Source organism: Gouania willdenowi, chromosome 13 (assembly GCF_900634775.1).
Source record: "Gouania willdenowi chromosome 13, fGouWil2.1, whole genome shotgun sequence".
Taxonomy (NCBI): Eukaryota; Metazoa; Chordata; class Actinopteri; order Blenniiformes; family Gobiesocidae; genus Gouania; species Gouania willdenowi.
This window is the reverse complement of record NC_041056.1, coordinates 7,693,411-7,716,400: the sequence shown is the minus strand read 5'-3', so window position 1 is coordinate 7,716,400 and position 22,990 is coordinate 7,693,411. Positions and strand designations below refer to the sequence as shown.

The following is a 22,990-nucleotide window of genomic DNA, read 5'->3' as shown; positions in this document are numbered from 1 at the left end:
ACAGATTGAAAAATATGAGCAAAACAGAATATAAAGATATCTACGGAGCACCTGAAGAGACTAATTTGATTTTTTCTGTACTTCTAAGCACTCTAAATATACAACAAAATGCATTTAAGGGCTAAAAAAGTGGATTTAGCATGATATGTCCCCTTTAATGTATAAACTTAAAAAGGAAGAGACCAAATCTTGCACAATTGGAACTTAGGTTATTTTCCACAAAGGCATCTGTATCAAGTAAAAGGTTTGTCAAAATGTAAGATTATTTTCCAAATAAAATAACACAGATAAATTCTATGAAACATAAAAAAGGTCATGCTTTAAGTATAGCTACATTTATGAACTCTAACACTGAGAAAATAAAGTTACATTATTAGGTAATTATGTTTAATCTGGTTGGTCGGTTGTGATGTGTTGCATTTGATCATTGTCGGGTCATTTCATTTTTTGTAGTTTCACAATTTCCGTTGATCATTTTAAAACAAAAATTTACATTTTACTCAGTAATGGTTGGATGTAGAAATGTAATTAATTACTTTACTTCTTCTAAAACATACTCAAGTACAAGTAATACTACTGATTTAGAAAGTACCCAACTCAAGCAACTCAATTACTGTTACTTTCACTTCTGATGGTACCTGTTATTGTGTAGTGTTCCTGAAGCTCCCTGTCCAAAGGCATGGTGGTCGTTATGACACCTGTTGTGGGGTTGATGCTAAAACTTTCCTGTGAGACGCCCCCATACGTCACTTGCCCGTTGGTTCCTATGGAATAAAAAACAAGACATCAATAAAGCTCTTTCATGACACACCGATAGAGAAAACAACAACAGAGCACACGTTGGATTTGTTTTGTTAATAGCTTGTATATATTTCACGTTTTGCTGTCGAAGCATTTGGCATTGATCGCCTTCCCCCGGGTGTCTATATGGCAGACTGCGTGCCAGGAAAATTCCGCCTGGCGACATCACCTGTTTACTTCACCGATCGCTTTTGATGAGAAAGTTGAAAACCCTTCTGTTTTATGAGCTTCAGACTAAGTTGAGGGGAATGCACCCTTCTTGTTCCCAAACACCCCTTCTCCCTGTGCAGCGTTTAATTAGAAAGAATAAACATACTCGTCCCATATGAAGCCTGCAAACAATCAAAAGCGTTTTTCCTCATATTGATTGCAGCATATTTGTTGCCATGCATTCATAGTGGGCGACTGAGGCTCAGGTGGTAGTGGGTCGTCTTCTGATCGAGAGTTTGGGGGTTCGATCCCAGTACCTGACTATGTGTCGAAGTGTCCTTGGGCAAGACACTGAACCCTAAGTTGCTCCCAGTGGTCGACTAGCGCCTTGCATGGCAGTCCTGTCCCACTGGTGCGTGAACGTGAGTGACTGGGTGAATGAGCTGATATGTAAAGCGCTTTGAGACTGCTTCAGTGTGGTGATAAAGCGCTATATAAAATCAAGTCCATTTACCATTTTACCATTTACCATAGCTATGAAAATGTGATAAATCTTTATGATCCAAAACTAACAACAACGTCTGTCACTCCCAGTAGCAAGTCTGCAGCCTACTGGACTGTCCTCGCTAACCCTGTTAGTGAGTTCGGCATTTATGCTGACTGGGCAGATATTACTGGCCTCAGATTTGAAGATCCCACTGAATGCCTTATTTAGGCAGACCTGAAGCAAAGATGAATTTACTATCTAGTTACGGAATTAAAAGACTGTTTGGTCTTTTCACAGACTGTCATTCCGTTAATATAATTAACCGATAAAACAAAAGGTTTTGTTTCCTTGATCAACTAATTAACATCATATCATTTTATTCGTATTCTTCCATATACTTTTGTGTGTGTGTGTGTGTGTGTTTGTGTTTGACTTATCTTGCATGTTGAGAGTGCCACTCAACAATCTCAAAGTAGAATTACTCACTGAATTTACTTATTTCGAAAACGGTTTGAATTTTCTTTGTCATAGCTATGACACAGAAGGCTCGAATCTTGTAAAAATACAATTTTTACCACCAAAACGGTTTTAAGTAGGATAGACTGCAAGTGTCTTCATTGTAGGGTTTGAAAATAATTGTCATGAATGAATATATGACATGTTTTATGTAAGTTGAAGTAGTTTTCTCATTTTGCACAAGGAATGATTGCTGATGTTGTTGGTTTCAGCTTTGTCGTATGTCTCCATAAATGTTAACGAGTCTACAGAATATTTCTGTATGTTATTTCCACTACACAAACTAGATGATCTCTGCAATTTGGTGTCGGCTATCGGCCAAATAAGTCGTAAAATATCAGCAAAAAATCTACTTAAGAGCCTCAGTGCAGCATATTTAGCTAATTATTTATCTATATACAGTAGCTGCATTGGCTGTAACAAAGATGCTGAAGTTGTGTTAGTTGGTTCACAACTGGTACCTGACTGAACCTACTACCTTATGAGGGATTCTGTACTAAAATGCCATTCAGACAACTTAACTGCTACTGAAAACTACTTTTGCATTAACCCTCTCCTATAAATAACACTTTTAGCCAGAAAAGTTCATGTAAAACTCACCTTGATCAAGATCAGAGGCGAACACTGTTAGTACAGCAGTTCCTGTCGGCTGGTTTTCAGAGACATGGGCTTCATACAGGGTCTCCTCAAACCAGGGGACCTCATCATTAACATCAATCACATGGACACACAGCAACTGGCTGGAGGATTGCTGTGGTATCCCATGATCCTCTACCATTACTGTAAGGTTAAAGACATCTTGTACCTCACGATCCAAAGATTTGATGATAGATAAAGAGCCTGCAGAGAGAGAAAATGAGGAGAATAGTTATCACTGTGAGCTCCAAACAAGAATACACTTTTAATGCACTTTTTAAACCCTGTCGTGCGAGGCTTTTATCAGAGCAAATCTCCTCCACACATGGAGAACTCTGCCTACCTGAGCGCTGCCACCACAGCTCTAACAGCCAGAGCAATCTGGCCATAGTTTACGAGAATTTCCACTGGAGTATGCTGTGGCAATCGGCAGAAAAGTAGTAAACACACACACTCTAGACACGCAACAACAGCCCTTGTTCGCAATGCTTCTTTAGAAATTAGTGGCACCAAAGCCTTTTTCATTTAATTGCCCTGAGCGAAAAAAGGACTTTGCATTGATTTGATTTCAGTTTTATGCTTTTAAATAAGATGCAACAGATAACATCAATGATTTTTTTGCTTTCAACTTCTCTGTGTGTGTTTTCTGCTTCGTGTCTCACTGGGATAGAAACAAGTAGCCCCTAAAGCTTCAAATGTGTTCAAAGTTAAGGCTGCCATTTTTTCATCTGAATGTGATTCCTGTGAGTCCTGTCATCTCCCTGGACACTGATAACACATGGGGACGAACTGATGTTATTAATTCCTCCGTCCAAAGCTTGTGTGCAGTTAGTGGCTTCAGTACTTCAGATAGTGCAGAGTGAGGACTACTTGAGGTTGTGCTGACAATAAATACATCAGTCTTGTTGTCTAATATTTGAATCATTAATCAGAAAATGCTGGATTTGTTTCTGATTTGTGCTGACATACTGCAAAGTAGTGGTAGTAGATGCATCTTTGCCTCAGAGATGAAATGTGAAGCCCTTCTTCAGACACTGAGTAACAACCTTTGACTCAGACAGATAAACATAGCATGATGTTCCTCTTTTTTATGTCACTGATTGAAAACAGATTCTCAACCCTAAAACGTAAAACATTAAAGCTGCCGGAGACTATACGGTATTTTTTTTTTTATCAGATAGACATAGTGTAAACCTCGTAGATCAATGAATCGAAGATCATTTGATTGAAAAAAGATGTAAAAGGTTGAAATTGCCATTTGAAAGTTTGTGTTGGTCTCTACTGTAAAATATCTCTTATTGACATTGTGGGAAACGTTTTGTGCATAGTGTAACCCATGTGAACTAGAGGCCAACTTCCTGCCATGGTTTTATTGTGATGAGCCCGCGCTACACCTTTAAAGTCCCTGGCTCCTCCCCCTTCACTCTTGTTTGCTCCACTAAATGCTGTGATGGCTGCTCTTACTGTGGCGTCTGCATGGTCGGCTTACTGATGGAAAATCACCACTGAAACACAACCTTCATAAGAAATACCTTCTATAAACTAGATATCTCTCCACTCACCGGTGAGTCGTTTCACATTGTACTTCAATGTGTTTCACTAAGTATTTGGCGGATTTGTGGTGTACCAGACTCCATTGAAATTCCTGCAAAATTAAGCCAACATTAGCTGCGGAACACACAGGGTCAGTCTGACCATTTGCACTTTTATTTAAGTAATCCTTTTATTTTCTACTTTATAATCAAAGCCGAATTGTTAAATGAATCAGAATCAGAATCAGAATCAGAATCAGCTTTATTGACCAGGTACAGTTTAGAACAATACGAGGAATTTGACTTGGTAGTTGCAGTGAAGAAGACACATCAACACACCGGGGCAGCCTTTTGCGGCGCCCACAGTATACTATACTATAGTATTATAGTAAAATAATACTTCGCTTTTTGTAGTTTTGATTGATTTTGACCATTTCTGTTACTTTTTGAAAGAATTGCCCATTCGGCTATGTGGTCTTGAATAGGCTTTGACCTACTAAATGAAATGATCTGTTGTGCTACAACAATGATTTATTTGAAGAATCTATTTAAAACATGCATGTTTAATTTATATGATATGACTTAGCTTTACAGCTAATGATGTTGATTTAAAAGAGCACTTTATTCCCTTTGATCTCTGAATATATAGAATGAAGCTTCAATTTGATTTACCTTGATATGGATTTTTCTGCTATGATTTATAGCATTTATTTATAACTGTTTATTTAATTAACAATGACAAATTGTTTAAATGTGCTAAGGTGAATGTATCTTCTGTTTTAAAATGTACTTAAGTTAATTCCTTTTTGACTGATTGTTGTTGGCCTTGTTTTATAGGTCAGGTTTTTATGTTAGTCCTGGATCACCTACCACTCTCGACCACTAGATGGCGAGCCACCACCCAACCACCGCTGCATCGCGGTAGGAATATTTGATCTTTTTGTTTCCTCGGACACTCGGACCTAATACTTGGAATATACCCTGGGGACCTTTTCTGTTTTGTATTTTTTCCCCCAATGTGAAAGAACTTTGCGAAACCCTTCGCTTTCCAACTTGGCGAAATCAAACAAACTGAACTGAACTCACCAAAGGAAATGAACCTTGAACTGAACTTTGACTACAAGTTTTGAAAGAAGAAAATATTGTCTTTGTTTTGTAATTGTATTTTGTTTGTTTGTTTATTGCCTACACCTGATTATTAATAACAACTAAATAATATATATCAATATAAATTGACTCCAAATATCTTTACTATATATAATATCTTTAATATACATATACTAAAACGAAATCCTTGTGTCTGTGTCCAATTATTCACACACCTTGGCTCTACAGCCGAACCTATTTCTGTTGACCTTTTTCGCAGTCAGTTCCTGAGCCCTAGTGTGTTATTTATTTGTTACAATTGCATGGTGGGAGTTAGAGTTCTGTAGAAAGATGGGTAACACTTTACTTACAGTTTTACACATAAGACTGACATTAAACTGTCATCAGTATGAATAAGGTGTCATGAAGACTGTCATTAAGTGTCATTCGCTAAATTATGACACCTTTGGAGTTTTTTTTTAAAAAAAAAAAAAAAAAAAAAAAAAAAATGACACCTTTGGAGCTATGTTGGCATTTTTTGGATTAGGTGGAGGGATCTAGTGGGGTCAGGTAGGGTTAGGGGTTAGGGTAACAAACGGCACTTAACGACTGCCTTCATGACACCGACCTTATTCATGCTAATGACAGGTGTCATGTCATAATGTTGTATAAAACTTCAAGTAAAGTGTTACTGAAAGATGTCCAGAAGTGTCATTTATTGGACCCTCAAAACAGTTCCCAACACATTTCTGGTGTTCTCAGGGAATGAAAGTTGCAGAAAAAGAATAGCGGATGTTTATTTTGCGGTTTAGTCGAAAAGATCCAAATTTGGCTGAAATTGAAGATGGGGTCTTTTTCTTCTACCTACCACCTACTACGTCGCCAATGAAGCCTTCTGACCTGCCTACAAACTGAGTGTTGGCTGCTTAAAGTCAACTATCAAGAAGTGGGGCCTGACAGAACACATCATTAACACCTGTCATCTGTACAAACCTCCATCGGATGGTGGCCTTTTTTCAACTGGGACCATAGACGAGGGAATGGCTACACGACACTGAGCTGAACATTTGAGGATGATATCATGGGGAACAGACTAGAACAAAAATGATGTCAACTTAGACAATCACAGTCCTCCTTGTCTGGCAAAGAAACACAAGAAACCCTGGTAAGAATGAAGACAAAATACTTCTATGCATCCGTCTACGACAGTGGTTCCCAAACTGGGGGGCATGCCCTGTGATGTCATGACAGTGGGGCGTGGGGTGAATGGGAGGAGCTAGAATGACTTTTTTTCTTTGCATTTTATGAATAAAGACCTTTGTTACTGTTCTAAAACATGTGATTGTAAATGTAATGTTATTTTTATGAGATTTAAAGAAGAGTAGCCCAAATAGTTTTTATTTTAAAAAAAGTTCACACAGTTTTACCATCTAAAAAAAATTGTCACAGTGTGGGGGTGACAGTTTATCAGTCTTCAAAAGGGTGAGCAGTAGGAAAAGTTTGGCAGAGATTCTCAACTGGTGGGTCACAAACCTATACTGGGTGGGTCGTGGACAGCTGGACAAAAATAAATAAATAATGAATGCCTCTCATGTTGGACTTGTCTTTTATTTTGAAAGAAACTTTTCTTTTAACAGACGTGCTGTGAAATGCATGTTGCACAGGAAAATAAATAGATTTATGTTTGATAAAAGAGTATGTGTGTGTTTTGAACAGCTATTTTTGAAAAACTCAATTTGGTTGGTTGAAATCTCAAAAAAAAGTGGGTCGTGATTTAATGACCGCAGCAAAATGTGGGATCCAGAGTGAGACCAGTCAACTCCAAATCCCACGATGCAATGCACAATACTTTTCCGACAACGTCAATAAGAGAGTGAGATAAAAAAAAAAAAAGAACTTTTGAACTTTTCAAGCATTGCATCCTTGTACATCTTTTTTTTCCCCCAGCAAATGATCTTATCTGACAAGAAATGATCGTCTCAAGAAGCTTTAATGATCCAACAAATTAGAAAAACTCTGCCCACTATTATAAGAAGGAGCAGTGTGCAGGAAAACACTTCAGGACTTGGCTAAAGCAGAAGTGACGTGCACAACAGAGGCCGAGTGTTTAAGGGGGCCATGCTATTTGGTGACTTGGAGGGAGAAGGTGGAGCAAATGTCGACACGCGTCTTACACACAACAACAAAGCCCATAGGACTAAATAGCCCAAGGTCAGAGTTTACTGCACTAAGTGACGAAGTCTGATGCACACACACACACACACACACAACCGCACACACGTAAACATACGTAACCGATCCCTGCTCTAATGGTTCCCAGAAGCCTGAGCAGGAGGTTCTTTGCTCTTTCATGGGAATAGATCCACAATAACAGATGAGAGGTTGTTGTGTGTACACGTGGGCTTGCACATTCTTTTGTGTGTGTGTTCAGAGTTTGGCACGCTGCACTGTCTGGGCTCCACCTGAGAGAAATAAGTCATGAAGGGTGAAGCAAGAGTTCTGTTGTTCAATCAAATGTATTTGTGTGTGTTTATGAAAGGGACAACTTAGTGGGGGGGGAAGGAGGGGTAGTGCACATGTGGAGCAGAGGAAACTTTTAAAAGTCTGAAAAAGCTCACATGGATGTGAGTAGATACAGATTCGCTCTTCTGTTGGGATAGATGTGCTGACAGTAAAAGATGAAGACAAGCAGAAAGCTTTAAAAAAAATACTTTCAAAAAAACGGTTAGGAACTTTCAGCAATAGATACTGTAGCTCTTAGCAATCACAATCTAACTTTACTTGCATCTTAATGTGTAACATACGAAAAGAGGACAATAATTGAATTAGGAAATGCCTTACTTACTAAAGTCAATATTTTTTGTCTTGTGCACGGCATAATGTGACCGAATATGCTGGATGAATAAACAGTCTTACTGTACGTGAGTCATTTATGTATCAATGACCTAAGCAGGGTACACATAATAGACAGTCATTATCTTTTTGTACCGATTTTTCCCCTTCCCGACCAAGGACGATTAACGGCAGTTTATTTTAGGTTTTATTAGCATATCCTAAAAGATTATTCTGTGGTCTGAGGTCTGTTAAAGGGATCCTCCACTATTTTTACAAATGTGGCCTAAAACCTTTGAAATGTCCTTATTAGAAGATCTATACTTAAAACACATTATTATGCACCATATTTGTTTTAGAGCCTGTGTTCTGCCATCTAGAAATCACGTTATTGATGATCTCACATGGCCCCACTGCCTGTAAACATGCCATTGTTTTATATTGGAGTGAAGCATTCAGCCCGCTTTTTAGATCATTTAGCAGCTTTTTCAGTCAAAATCCCAACTTGTGCTGTGTTTGTTTGTCCTAAATAATCAGGAAAAGTTAAAGATGCCGATGTAACCCTCTTTTGTTTACCGAAAGAAAATAAAAACAGTTTCAGCTCTGCGGTTTGGTAGTAGACCATCAAGCAGAGAAGAAGAGCTCTCCTAAGGGACCTTTACTCTCCCTTAAACAAGGTGCGACTGATTCTCTGGTGGATGAAGTGAGAGAGTAACCCTGTGATTTGTGACGTGGAATGGAATGTAGCCATATTTTCATATCAAGAAGAGAGCTGACTGAGAAACATGTAATGTTGTGGTCAAGGGAACTTGGAACTCTGCCTTTCCTAGTTTAGAATTCTATTTTCTGAATTCAACCGGGTTCAGCGTCAGCATGTGGAACTCTCTAACTTTTCCAAGTAGGAGCTCCTATTTCCGGCAGAGTTCCTGATCGCTTGTTTCGAGTAGGAGGTTGGAAAATCCCGAGTTGCTTTGAATGCAGTATTAGGTCTCGTCTGATCACGCAGGATCTTTAGCTTGGAAGAAGCCCATTGGTATGACAGAATGGCTCTGTGTGTGGCGTACTGTGTTAAGATAATCGGAGCTCACTCACAGTACAATAATTTTTTATGTTCATGTGTGGGATCTGTAACAGATATATATATATATATATATATATTTTAAATCCTTGTGTTCCCAGCTTTATTTAAAACCCATTCCCTCTTGTATTGGACTTACCAGTGTTTGGATTAAGGCTGAATGTCCCTCCAGTGTTTCCTGATTGGATTCTGTAGGTCACTCTACCGTTCTCCCCTTGGTCGGCATCTCTGGCCATGATGTAAAGAACCACGAAGCCCACAGGCTGATCCTCCATTACACTCACAGCTGTTGGCGATATAAACACTGGTATATTGTCATTCTCATCGGTTACATACACCCTTGCTGTGATGGAACCCCAGCGCCTTTGGTTGGGATCCAGGGCTGAATCTGTTGCTTTTACAACCAGTATAAGGCTTGAGGTGACCTCGTGGTCCAGTTTCTGAGCCAGGGACAGAACCCCAGTAGAGGGGTCGAGCGCAAACAAGCCAGGAATGTTTGGCGACTGGCGGGTCATGGAATAGGTCAGCTCACTGTTTGGTCCACTGCCATCCTTATCTTCTGCCTGAAAGGTATAGACAGAAGAGCCTGGCTCCATGCTCTCAGAAACAACAATGGTGATAGGATCTTCTGGGAACTGAGGAGAGTGGTCGTTACTGTCCACTATGTTAATGTCCAGGTGGACAAGGGTGCTGCTTGGAGGTTGCTGAGCAAAGTCATCCACCTCAATCTGCAGGCTGTAGTGCGCGTCACGTTCATAGTCGAGAGGGCCAGCCAGGTATACGTCGCCCGTCAGACGGTCAACCACGAAGGTTCCGCCCCGGTCCGTGCCACCGACCACGACGTAGGTCACCACACCATTATCTGTCACTTTCTTGTCATGGAGACGGACTGAGCCGACAACAGAGCCTGGTTTGGCTTCTTCCCCGGAGTTAAAAGACAGGGAGATGGTATTGGTCTTGGTAGAATGTCTGTTGACACTGAGAACCTGCAATACAGAAAGACTTGTGTCTATTTGGGGCAAAAGCAATTTCATTAAACTGCCTGTTCCTAACCCTAGCGACTTCACTTTGCAAACCTTTAATCTTGTGATGCACCAAAATTCCGGCCACCAAAATTTTTTTTGGCCGAAACACTTTCTCACAAAAAAATGCAGACCGAAACAGGATGTTGGGATGAAACGGGCCAACTTGTACGCGGACTCACGGAGGAGCTGTATTTCAATAAATGTGAGCACTAAAGTGTTTTCTGAGCAAAGTTGACGGGGCACGTGTTTTATGTTTTTGTGTCACGTCAACACTGTAGTTACATGTAGCCCTCCGTTAACACGGTCCATGCACAGAGAGCACACAGACTTAAACATATTTAATTTGACTCTCCATCTGAAGATTAGTCAGATATAGGGCTGTACAATATTATTTAACATTAACTATAACTGTTGGAATGTCAGTGCTTAACTCATACATTTGCAATGTTTTAATTTTAGTGAAGTTAGTACATATTTATACCCATAAATACAATGGCACTAATAATTTGCATAACTATTTCTCTCGGTGATTCGGTTTTGGCCATTTCGGTGCATCACTACTTTAAACATAATAAAAGTAATTTGTGGAATTGAAGAAAAAGTTGCCTCATTCAATGAGCAGTGCCCAAGTCAACAAAGACGCAATAATAGTATTACTTCTCCTCAATCACGTAACACACTCATTATATAAAGACATTTGTTCTATTCTTTAAAACGTAAAAGTACAGTATAAAACGAGGATGGAATCAAAGGCCATGTTCATCAAATCCAATGAAACTCACTGTCAGTGCAGGACATCTGAAAACTGAATAACCTACAAAATATTTCCCACAGTACGATGACGTTCACAAACGTGACGATGTGTTTGTTGACAACCTGTTATATTGGTTCCACATTAGATGGAAACTACGAATGCCAGAATTTAATCGGTATCGTCCGATCGTCCTTTTTAAGAGCTTTAAGAATCTAAGCCTGAAAAAAAAAACCATTAGATGAGATAACAAAGAAATGTCAATGAGGAAGAAAAACTGCACTGTTTAACCTCTTAAATCAAAAATTTAGATTTCCATTCAATGTCGGACAAGAAAAAAACCAAAGAGGAGGATGAACTATTGGAACTTTAATGGAGTTGTTTTTTCTTCCAATCTTCCGTTGCATTCATTTCTGTTTGATATTAAATAACCCAAGCAAAAGACACCCTGCATTGACTTTATTGTTGTGCTTTTTTTTTAGCTTTAAGTGCACAAATCCTTCTGTTCTGTGCGAAAAGCGCTACCGTAATAAAAAAGTGTTGAAATCATGAGTATGACCTTGATCAGTGCAGTCTACAGCTGGCCTTCATCAAGAACAAGCTGGGAGTGTTTGATTTAGTCCCACTTTTCCATTTCAGATAGAAATTTCCCTTTTGAAAATTCACTGGAGGAAAATAAAGGGAGGAGATGGGGAGGGGACCTTGTCATAAGTGAGGCTGATGTGTCTGAGGGGGCCCAAAGACATGGATCTTCTCAGCCCAGACCCCCGTTCTTTGATATTAAATAGGTGAGCAGTGATGGTGTTTGTTCTGGCTGCGCTCCAGTGGATGTCTGACCTGAATAATGAGGGAGCAGGAGGTACTGCGAGGGGGAAGTCCTTTGTCGGTGGCTGTCACTGTCAGGCTGTATTCAGCGCGCTCTGAGTGGCTGAGAGGGGATGATGAACGCAGCTCCCCAGTGTTGGTATTCAAGGAGAAACGCTCGGCCCTCAAACCTGCAGGAAGCAACGTAAAACACTCCACTGAGGATTAAAAGCAAAATAAGCAATGCATTTAAATATATAGGAGATTGGTTCATAACTTGTATATGTTGGGTACTTCACTACTATAAATACTACTAAAATTCAGTACTGCTGTTGTTGTTTCTTGTTGTTTTGTTTTTGGCACCATCCACCAAATCACATTCCTTGTTTTGTTTTTTAAACTGTACTTGGCCAATAAAACTTTTCTGATTCTGATTAACTTTAGTACAAAAAGGATAAAACAGAAGCCTGATAACGATCCTGGTCATTTCAATCAGGTGTTTTGGAAGAGGGAAACATCTAAAACATGCTGGATAGTGGCTGTTGAGGACCAGGATTGGCCACCCCTGCAATAGTAATACCCCAAAACAGCTCATGGAGCACTCTGTAAAAAGATCTCTGATTGGCTGAAAAGCTTCATGTACCTGGATTTCTAAAGTTCTTATATAGGGCCAAGAGAAGGTGCAAAATTACAGTGTCCACTCGGAACACTTTGAATTACTATATGCACAAAGGTGATAATGGATATTTGAACAAATGAAGCCAAAAAACTTACATACAGCAGATTTAAGGCTGCAATATCGGTATTGTATCGGAGTTGTATCAGGACACCCCTAATCATAATAATAAATTTAAAAAAAAATGCTCTCACGATAGAACAAGGTCAAACACTGTTTCAACCCACAACATACGTACAATGGACAAAAGTAATGACCTTTCTTTTACAGATGAATGCTTTCTTTCAACAGTAATATACCTGACAAAGAGTAAAATATGGTGCCATTCTCCCCATCATCAGGGTCTTTGGCTTGAAGAGTCCCCAACACAACTCCTGAAGACTGACTTTCCATCACCTGTGAAACAAAAATAAATAAAAACTATCACTGAACAGATAAAGAGTCTAATCCTGCATGTGCTTGTGTTTATATGCTTCATCACCTGTAGGACGATGCTTTTGCCTGACTGACTGTGGGTAAAAACAGGCTCATTATCATTGTCGTCCAGGACGGTGATGAATGCTGTGCCGGTAGCACTTCTTAGGGGTGAACCTCCATCCTGGACCACCACCAGCAGCTGGTAACTCGACTGCTGCTCTCTATCCAGAATCATTCTTGTACTGATCTCGCCTGGGGGAAGAGTGAGGATAAGAGGGATTTTTTCTTTTTTTGCACAGGCCCTCGTTCACCAGAATATTGATGTGAAACTTGGGAGGCAGAATGCTTTGATCACTGACACGCACGTTTTGGACATACACAGAGTAATGATTTAGGGTGTACATGGGCACAACTCTGGAAGGCTGACAGATGTTGAAGGAGCTCATGACTCATCCAATGGATCACAAATCAGAGACTTCACCCACTGGCCAACACACTCATCGGGCTAATTAGAGGCAAACAAGATGCTTAGAATGGCTGTCACTAACTAATTTATGAAGGAAAATCTGCACTCTGAACTTTTAGAAGAAACTTTGCAAGTATCATAAGCATTTTTCAACAAGAATATTTAAATTTACATTACAATGAGGTAATTACTAAATCTTTATATCTTAAACGTGACATTTTTGTTTAAATATTCCATTTTAAATCTAGGTTCTGCTCACAATGCCAAACAATATAACACAGTTAACGTGCATTTTTTAGTCAGGCATACTTTGATGACTTTTAAAAGCGGCACTTCATCAGCCAACAGCAGCCTTATTAAAAAACTGTCCAACAATCGGTTAACTCTCTGGATGAAGCTTTTACAAGAATGTAAATACCTCTGTGGAAATCAAGCTTAGCGTATTACTACGCACACACACACACACACACACACATCTAAAATACATCATGTATGTTCATAAAACTTAATTTAACCTGTGTTGCCGTTTATCTGGAAGTGACGGTCCTGGTGCAACAACCGGTAGTTGAGACGTCCGTTGGGGCCGCTGTCACGATCTGTGGCCAGGACATGACCAAAACCAGTTCCAGGAGGAAGGTTTTCTCTTACAGCCATAAAGATCCTTTCCTGGGTAAGCCGGGGGGAGTTGTCGTTTTCATCGGTCACCGATATCCGTACAGTGGCGCTGCCAGTCCTCTGGAGCTGCCCCTGGCCCGCACTGGCCAGCACAGTTAGAAGATACATTTCCTTAACTTCTCGGTCCAATGCACTTTTCACAAACAGCCATCCACTTTCTGCAGCAATTCCAAACCCTGCAGCGTCCCCGTCTGGATGTAGGTGATACGCTAAAGGACTTGAGTGACCCAGGCTGGAGGTTTCTCGGCTTAAAGCCCTGACCTGAAGGAAGCGTGTGTTTATTGGAGTTCCTTCTTTCAGCTCCACTCGGTAGGTCAGGGTATCAAAAACAGGGCCTTGCTCGTTTTCAGCCTGGACATGGACCACAAGCATAAAAATAGCACTGAGTTGGGGTATGCCACTGTCCTTGGCAATTACCTGAAGGTCATAACGAGGGGTACTTTCATATGACAGGCTGCCAACCAATCGAATCTCTCCACTGTGGCGCTCTATGCTAAATATCCTCTGGATTCCACTTGGAGAAAAAAGATCAAAAGTCAGTTGTCCATTAACTCCCGAGTCTCTGTCCTCAGCTAGAACCCGGTACACCACTGTCCCCATTTGTGTATGCTCTGGCAAGAGAAGAGACTCTGACGATGAGGGCATGAAAACCGGAGGGTTGTCATTGATATCTGTGATGCTAATGTGGACACGAGTTTGGCCAAAGGCGGGGGGGTTACCGCTCTGTGCCTGCACCACAAAATCTAGATCGGATAGGGCTTCATGATCAAGGGGCAAGCTGGTCCTTATGGCTCCAGTGTCAGAATCCACTGTCAAGTAGCCTGTTGGGTCCCCAGAGCTGATAGTATAGGAAACGTCTTTAGAGGTGCCTGTAGGAGGAGGAGGACAATAAAAAACTTTAAAAACAAATCACTGGCAGCCTATAAAAACAATTTCTAGGGACATCAAGATAAATGCAACTTTTCATTTTGTTGTGCATGGCGGAACTGCTGATGATTGTGCAAATGGAATATAGAGCAGAGAATAAAGATATCTGTATTCCACACCTGTTTTACTGCTTGCATGGATGGTGCCCACAACCGTTCCCCGAAGGGCGTCCTCTGAAACGGTGAAGTAATAATGAGTTCGCTCAAACACGGGCGGTGCTACGAGCCCTGCCACCACACTGATATTGACTCTGGCATTGATGGAGGAAAACAGTCCACCTCCATCCTTAGCAGATATAACCATTGGAATGATGGAGTTGACCTTCCCATAGACAGACCGGGACAAGGAGATAACACCTAAGGGTAAAAACAAGGCAGGCACCATTTAATTGAAATGTTTGGAAATCATTTTGGAGATACAAATATAATACTTCAACACCAACCTGTGTCTTTGTTAAGAGTGAAGAACGGGGAGGCTCCTCCTGGTACCGTTTGGTACGTAATTCTGCCATTCTCACCTGAGTCGGGGTCATAAGCTGACACTTTTACCACAGATGTCCCAGGTGTACTTTGTGTGCTCAAGCTAACAGCATAGCTGAGCGGGTAGAAAGTGGGTCTGTTATCATTAACATCGACCAGATCTACCGTCACATAGGCTACGGAGCTCAGTCCACCCTGAGGAGGAAACAAAAAGCTCCTTTGTTACAGCTTTACATGCAATAAATCAAAAGCAGAGAAAACATCCCTGAAAGCAGGATTTAGACCATATTAATGACGGCGGTAAAAACCTGTAGTAAACCCAGTTAAAGGTTTTCGTGAATAGCATTGGTTTAAGAAAATAGTCCTCGCAGGTTTTTGAAGGGACACAGATTGATAGTTTCCCCTGGGAAAGAGCAATATGTCATGACCTGTGGAGGGCGGAGAGTGCTCGCTCAAACTCCATTTGGTTTTCTTGGCTTTCATTTGCAGAAAATACAGAGCGAGCTTTTCATTTGGACCAGGTGGCAAAAACGAGAGAGGCGACTGTCCAACTTGTTAAAATATTACTGCCTGACAGTTGAAGCATTTCTGCATTTGATTGCTTTAACATGCCCAACATAATCCTCTTTCATTTTCAACCTTTTATTTTCAGGAGATTTCTGGCAACTTCTGAATGGATCTACCTTCCATGGAGGGCTAGAAATGTTTTTCTTTTAACTTCACTGGTCAAATTCAACTTTTTTTCTTCACCATTTATGTTTTACTTTTCACACTCCTGTCTGTAAAAAGCCTACAACTTTGGCCTAATGCACATGTGTCAAACTCATGGCCCGGGGGCCAAATCAGGCCCTTTTGAGCATCCATTTCGGCCCACAGGAGAAAGTGACAATGACAAAAAAAAACATGAATCATTGTGTAAATGAACCTCAAAAGTATTTGCGGGGACTCAAGGCAAGGCAAGGCCAGGCAAATTTATTTGTATAGCGCATTTCATACTCAAGGCAACTCAATGTGCTTTACATGATAAAACATTCAATTGTTTAAAATCAATAAGAACATTTAAAATCATCAGTAAAATCAATTAAAATTATCAGTAAAATCATCATTACATCAACAACATGACCAAAAATCTCTCTCTCAATCATATGCAGTAGAGAAAAAAAGTGCCTTTAACTTTGATTTAAAAATGTTCACATTGGATGCTGACTTCAGCTCTGCTGGCAGTTTGTTCCACTTCTTTGCAGCATAACAACTAAAAGCAGCATCACCATGTTTACTGTGAGCTCTGGGCTCCACTATCTGACCTGTGTCCATAGATCTGAGAGACCTGCTGGGTTCATACCTGACTAACATGTCACTGATGTATTCTGGACCAAACCCATTCACAGATTTGTACACCAGCAGCAGAACTTTAAAGTCTATTCTGAGGCTGACTGGGAGGCAGTGTAAATACTTTAAAACTACTTTGTTCTGGTTAAGACCCGAGCTGCAGCGTTCTGAACCAGCTGTAGCTGTTTGATGCTCTTTTGGGGGATTCCTGTCAGAAGACCATTACAATAGTCCAGTCTGCTGGATATAAAAGCATGGACCAGTTTCTCCTGATCTTTCTGAGCCATTAAACCTTTCACTCTGGAGATGTTCTTTAGGTGGTAGAAGGCTGTTTTTGTGATAGATTTGATCTGACTGCTGAATGTAAGATCTGAGTCAATCAGAACACCACACAGTTTTCCCGGCGCATATATCGCACAATTGCAGTCATTTTTTATGTTAAACTGTTGAATAAACTCAAAATTATGACATATTTCCCATAATTAAATAAAAAATTGTTTGTAAAATCTAGGAATTTTAAAGTGAAGACCCCGTTGGGACTGATATCTGTCACTTATTGCTTGGATATTGTCGGTTTCTTACAGATTTTGTATTTTATGTATATGTAGAAGTCCAAACTCGGACAAGATAATGTTGAAATTACTAATTTTCCCGCATAAAACCTGTGGCCCACTTGAGATCAAACCGTATTTGGCCCCAGAACTAAAATGAGTTTGACACCCCTGGTCTAATGGATTTATAATAGGCTTGATATAACAAAGCACAGTTTTACCCCATCCACTGCAGTAACTGATAAATCGTAGCTGGCCGGCCCTTGGTCCCTGTCGAGTGCGGCACAGGTGCAGATCTGGCCGTTCCCTTTGCCAACGGTGAACTGAGAGGAAACAGCGCTGTTGATGCCTGAGCCCAGGAAGTAGGTAATTGAGCCAAAAGATCCTCCATCTGCATCTGTCGCTTTAACCTGCAAGGACAAGAAAACACATCAACGGTTAAACCTTTCAAACACGACAAAAAGCAATTAATACGCATTAGGTTGTATTTTATTGGATTACCTCTACAGTTTCCATACTAAATTATAATCCTCTGAGGCCACAGCAGATTAAATCTAAATTTTATTACCGGAATTTACAAGTGACTGTGATCCATAAACTGTAGCTAGAACACCACACCAGGTGTTTTTGAAAGCATCTTTGGACGGACTCGTTGTTGTTTATCCAAGCCAGAACATGAGCCAAACAGGCCTTTTGGCAGAAAGTGACTCGGAGAGAAAGGAAGGAGGAGGAAAGGCGGAGGGGGGTCAGGAAAGGAGGATGGCTTCTCCAGACTCTGGGAGAGTTGCCAGAAAGGGAAATCTGTCTCCATCAGGAGTGGTCTTTGTCTGCGAATGACGATGACAGGGACGACTGGGCAATAGCGAGACACCGCACAGTACGCTTCATTGCACTGTAAATTTAAAACCCTGGTTCTAGTTTTAATACCATGGGCCATGGCACATTTAAAGATGAACACAACCAGTGGAAGATGTAAAAGCGGGCTCAATCGGCATCAGCTAAAGACTAAAGTACTGTGTGATGTCCCAAGACAGCTCAACGCAAACACACCAATCAGATCAGGCCCCTGGGCACCAGCACTATAATTGTTTGCAAGTGTTGGCTCCAGATTGAGATTACAGTAGGGTGGAACCTCACAAGTTGATTAAAGCCCTCCTTCCAGCACATTATAAATGGATCTTTTTAGTAAAACACTAATTGGGAGAAAAAAAGACACACGGATCACACGAAAGTGCGCCAATACTCAGCAGCAGGGAGGCTCCTCTGAGTAACACGGAGCAGTCATCAGGAATGTTGCCAAGAAAAATAAATCCAGACATGTTTATTCTGAAATTCAACTTTTCTTTCAAAAAAAAAAAAAAAAAGAAAGCAATCGGTACGACTGTGAATCGATGGAAATCATTCATACAAGGCGATGAAAGTTTGGCTCGAGTAATTCAGCCTCCTTCTCTCTTTTTCGGAGCAGATGGTAGACAGGGGACTGAGCGGAGAGCGTGCCCCACAATCTCCACTGTAACTCCTAACAGAGGGTGAGTGGTGTGTGGGAGAGTTGTAGAGCTGGCAGAGGTGCAAGCCAAGGGGAAGAAAAATAAATAAACGATGCAAGGGAAGGGAAAACCCAGACCAATACAAGGAGAGCTACTCCATCTTTTGACATGCAACGGCTGCAGCCTCCTTTTTACAATTATATTATTTTCCATGGGTCAAGTTATGTGACAACCACACATCTTTATGTGCTTAATTTGATAAATGGGAGATGGAAGGAAAATACCACCATTTTCATTCAATCAGTTCCAACATACAGTATATGAAATATAGCCAGCAGACCTGAAAACATTAGGTATTTTTTTGACTTATTCAAGCAATAAAAGGACAAAAAAAATATGGGGATTTTGTGCCCCAAGTATTCATAACGATAGGCTGTTTGTAGTAAAACTTTAAAGTCAATAGTATAATTACAATTTGATATATAGCCTCCATTCTAGCATTAAGTACTTTATCCGCCTAAATGTGGAATCAGATTTCCTAAACTACAGTAAGTATCTAACTTTATGTCACGAATGACAGCTAATAGCAAACATCAATGTACTAGACAAAACAAATATTCTGTTAATTAGCTGCAATACCTCTGCATGGCACTGAAGCAGATATCAGTGGCTAACAGCAAAGCTAAGCTTGAATGCAGGGATGCCAGATCGCAGCCTTCAAACCACAGCATTGTTTAATTTAGCCCACCATTCAATTAATTAAATAATATCTGAGCTAAACTGTTTAACTGTTTAAAAAAAAAACATTAGTTTGGCCTTTGAAATTGTATAAATAAGAAGGTTTTCCCCAAAATTGGCAGTGAGGGCAATGTAGAACAAAAAATGTACAGCTAGGAGCAGCTCTTGATTAAGATGTGAACACAATGTAGTTTATATCATACCAATTGGAATAACGGGTAATAAAGCAGGGGAAAAGTACACTCGCAAATTAGAAAGGTAAAACTAACCTTTCAATAGGGCTGCACGATTATGGCCAAAATGATAATGACAATTATTTTGATCAATATTGTAATCATGATTATAATCACAATTATTTATCATGTTAGGAAAATAATCTGTGTTTTTATTACACTTCTTTTAAACAAACAATATGTGTACAGTTTATAGTGCAAAATAATAAAAATATATTAACCCATCCATCCATCCATTATCTTCCACTTTATCCGGGGCCGGGTTGTGGAGGCAGCAGTCTCAGCAGAGATGCCCAGACCTCCCGATCCACGCACACCTCCTCTAGCCATTCTGGGGGAACCTCGAGGCGACACCAGGCCAGCTCAGAGACATAGTCCCTCCAGCGTGTCCTGGGCCTTCCACGAGGCCTCTTCCCAATAGGACATGCCTGAAACTCTGGGTGACTGAGCTTCTCACCCTATCTCGAAGGGTGCGCCCAGCCACCCTGCGAAAGGGAATTCATTTCGGCCGCCTGTATCTGCGATCTTGTCCTTTCTGTTATTAGTAGATCAATCGCTAAATTGAGAGCTTTGCCCCCCGACTCAGCTCCCTCTCCACCACAACAGTCGGATACAGCGACCGCATCACTGCTGACGCCGCATCGATCTCACGCTCCATCCGATCCTCACTCGTGAACAAGACCCCGAGATACTTGAACTCCTATTAACCCAAGAATTTAAAATGTACCAAAGCCTAACAAAATAAACACATTACTACAGAGTGCAGAGCCTGTATTTTGAATGTAAATATTGCCAACGAACAGATTAATGTAATTGTGGCAACCAAAATCGTGATCACGATTAAAATTCGATTAATTGTGCAGCCCTACCTCCTGTAATTTACCTCCACCAAGGAAGTCATATTTTCACCCGCCTAACGTTTATTTATTTGTTTGTCTATTAGCAGGATTACATTAAAACAGACAACATTTTAACCAAAGATCAACCTTACGCCATGGAAGGTTCCAATCAGATCTCGATTACACATTTCATCGTGGATAAAAAAAATAAATAAATAAATGGGGGTGCCCATATATTTGGACCTACTGTTTTGTAATTAATGGGGAAATAAATTTCTTCCAAGCCTTGAACGTGTGAATAATCATGATACCATGATCAGGATCACTGATCCAGATAAGTGGCAATATCTTGCAAAGAGGATATTTGGTCCTTGACGGAGATTTGCACTCTGCGAATGCTCTTGTTTGCCACTTACTTCTCACTCCAACTGATGGTCTGGCCTTCCATGTAGTTATACATGTCAAATTTGGTGCAAAAGCCAAAAAGACTGAGATTTCCTTCTTTTTAAACTTCATGCTAAACTGTTTCCATGTAACTTAAGTCACGCTAAATCCATGATTGATTTTAAGCCGTTTCTATTGGTTGTTAAGTATAGTAGGTCATTGCAGCCGTCACACCGTGAGATACAGTAAAAAACGGTGTCAGAAATGTATTACACAAAAAGATGAACCTATCAAGTCCTAACCTGGATCTGTATAATATAAGAAATAACCTTTGATTACTTCTTAGTGCTTCAAGTTACAGGGTGAATATTTGGAGCCATTTAAGATTTCATACTCTAAATATATGCTACAGTATGCTCCATGGGGTTTAGGTAATGATTATTTTGGAATGTCTTCAGAAAGATAATCAATCCCACAATCATATTAATATGAAACCGTGACTCCAAGGCCCATGGCAATCAGGCCATTGTGGAAGATTGTAGTCTCTCGTACTGTACACAGTTTAATAACAGTGTATCAGTGTCATCCTGTCTGAAAATAGAGGTCGACTTTCCAGCACATTACAATTTTCCAGCCAACATTTTGAAATGGCTGAAAAGATCATATTTAAAAAGGGAGAAAACCTGCACCAGAAAGAAACCAAGAACCCAGAAAATGAGGATTGGGTAGGTGTAGCCGCTCAAACTAAAGCTTCATAAAAGTCCAACTGAGGTAAAAACTGACTGAAATAAAATGATATTTGGCAGAAAAAAAATTGAAATGTTGACTAATATGTGTTATACCACAGCTGCACAATATAACGTCCCAGCAACAAGTCATTTATCTCTGGGTTTTGACTACTCGCTCAGATGTTTGTTCAACGTTCCTTCTTTAATAAATACATGTACTAACATGTTGATGTTTATAATCCCATCTACATATGCATGCAGTAAATCTTTGAAAATGTAATACCCAGGGAAATAAATTAGCATGATCCAGATATGAGGAGATATTCTCCACCCTGCAGGTGGTAAAAAAATAACCACTCACATGGGGGGACCTCTGTTTTCTTAATTTTCCTACAGGTAACATCACCCTGACTTTATTTTGAATGGAACACAAGTTCAAAAGCGAGTTGTAATCTTAGATCAGCGGCAGCAGCCAGCAGTGTTCTCCCTACACTTCATGTGTGTGAGTGAGGCATGATGAAAGCTGTCTTATCAGCTGGAAAAAAGCAACGTTTGGCTGAGTCTTTAGTAAAAACAAGCTTAGATAACCGCTCCCCCCATCAGATTCCAGGAGTCGACCTGAGGAGCAAAGACGGACTTTGAGTTTCTTGCCAGTGGGGGCAAAAGACAAAATAGAATTCAATATTTAGACCGTCTCGACATTCGCGCCAACCACAATGTGTGTAACATATACAATAATGCAAAAATGACTAGTAACATAATTGAAAATGACGCGTTGTTTAATGTTGTACATTCATGATAAAATCAGGCCGCCAGCCGCTTTCTGCTTCATTTTCTCTGCAGTGCCATAACTTGAACGCAGTGCAGTGTCGCTTCACCATTTACCTTGTGAAGAAGAACCAACCTAAAGTCTCTATCAGTCCCCGATCCTTTCACAAGCCTGATCCTTTAAACGCATGCGCATAGACTACGTCATTTCCTTCACTCTTCAATCTTTACACAGACAGAGCTCCTGGGACGCAATATTTTAATGTAAACTGACCATACGACGTTTGTTGAATATTCTAATAGTACACGTAGATATGTGACTGTTTTTATGGTGTTTTTAATTGTTAATTAAAAAAAAGAAAGAAAATACCACCGCGATGAAAAAACAAACAGAAAATACAATAAAAAAGGTATTCCCTTAAAACATGAATTTCTAATTTGTTTGAAATAGTAAGGTTTAAACATTTTAATTGGTAAACGAAATGCCGTAAAATAGGCAGACCGGATGTAGACGCATTTCGCGCATGCGTTGAAAGGATCCAAAACCATCGGACCCGCAACCGTGGCTCAGGTGGTAGTGGGTCGTCTTCTGATC

At 40.3% G+C, this 22,990-nt stretch overlaps 1 protein-coding gene across 1 annotated transcript in view; it reads right to left on the bottom strand.

The window, feature by feature from the left end:
• The window catches only part of LOC114474993 (protocadherin-16-like), a 122,319-nt gene that overhangs the window by 13,526 nt on the left and 85,803 nt on the right, over positions 1–22,990 (bottom strand). The window contains exons 3-12 of the mRNA XM_028465640.1: positions 17,440–17,628; positions 15,302–15,533; positions 14,979–15,215; positions 13,773–14,801; positions 12,856–13,043; positions 12,674–12,770; positions 11,732–11,889; positions 9,258–10,104; positions 2,555–2,794; positions 639–764 (exon numbers count right to left, since the gene is read on the bottom strand). Of these exons, the coding sequence (XP_028321441.1) occupies positions 639–764; positions 2,555–2,794; positions 9,258–10,104; positions 11,732–11,889; positions 12,674–12,770; positions 12,856–13,043; positions 13,773–14,801; positions 14,979–15,215; positions 15,302–15,533; positions 17,440–17,628 (3,343 nt within the window). The remainder of the gene's footprint in view (positions 1–638; positions 765–2,554; positions 2,795–9,257; positions 10,105–11,731; positions 11,890–12,673; positions 12,771–12,855; positions 13,044–13,772; positions 14,802–14,978; positions 15,216–15,301; positions 15,534–17,439; positions 17,629–22,990) is intronic.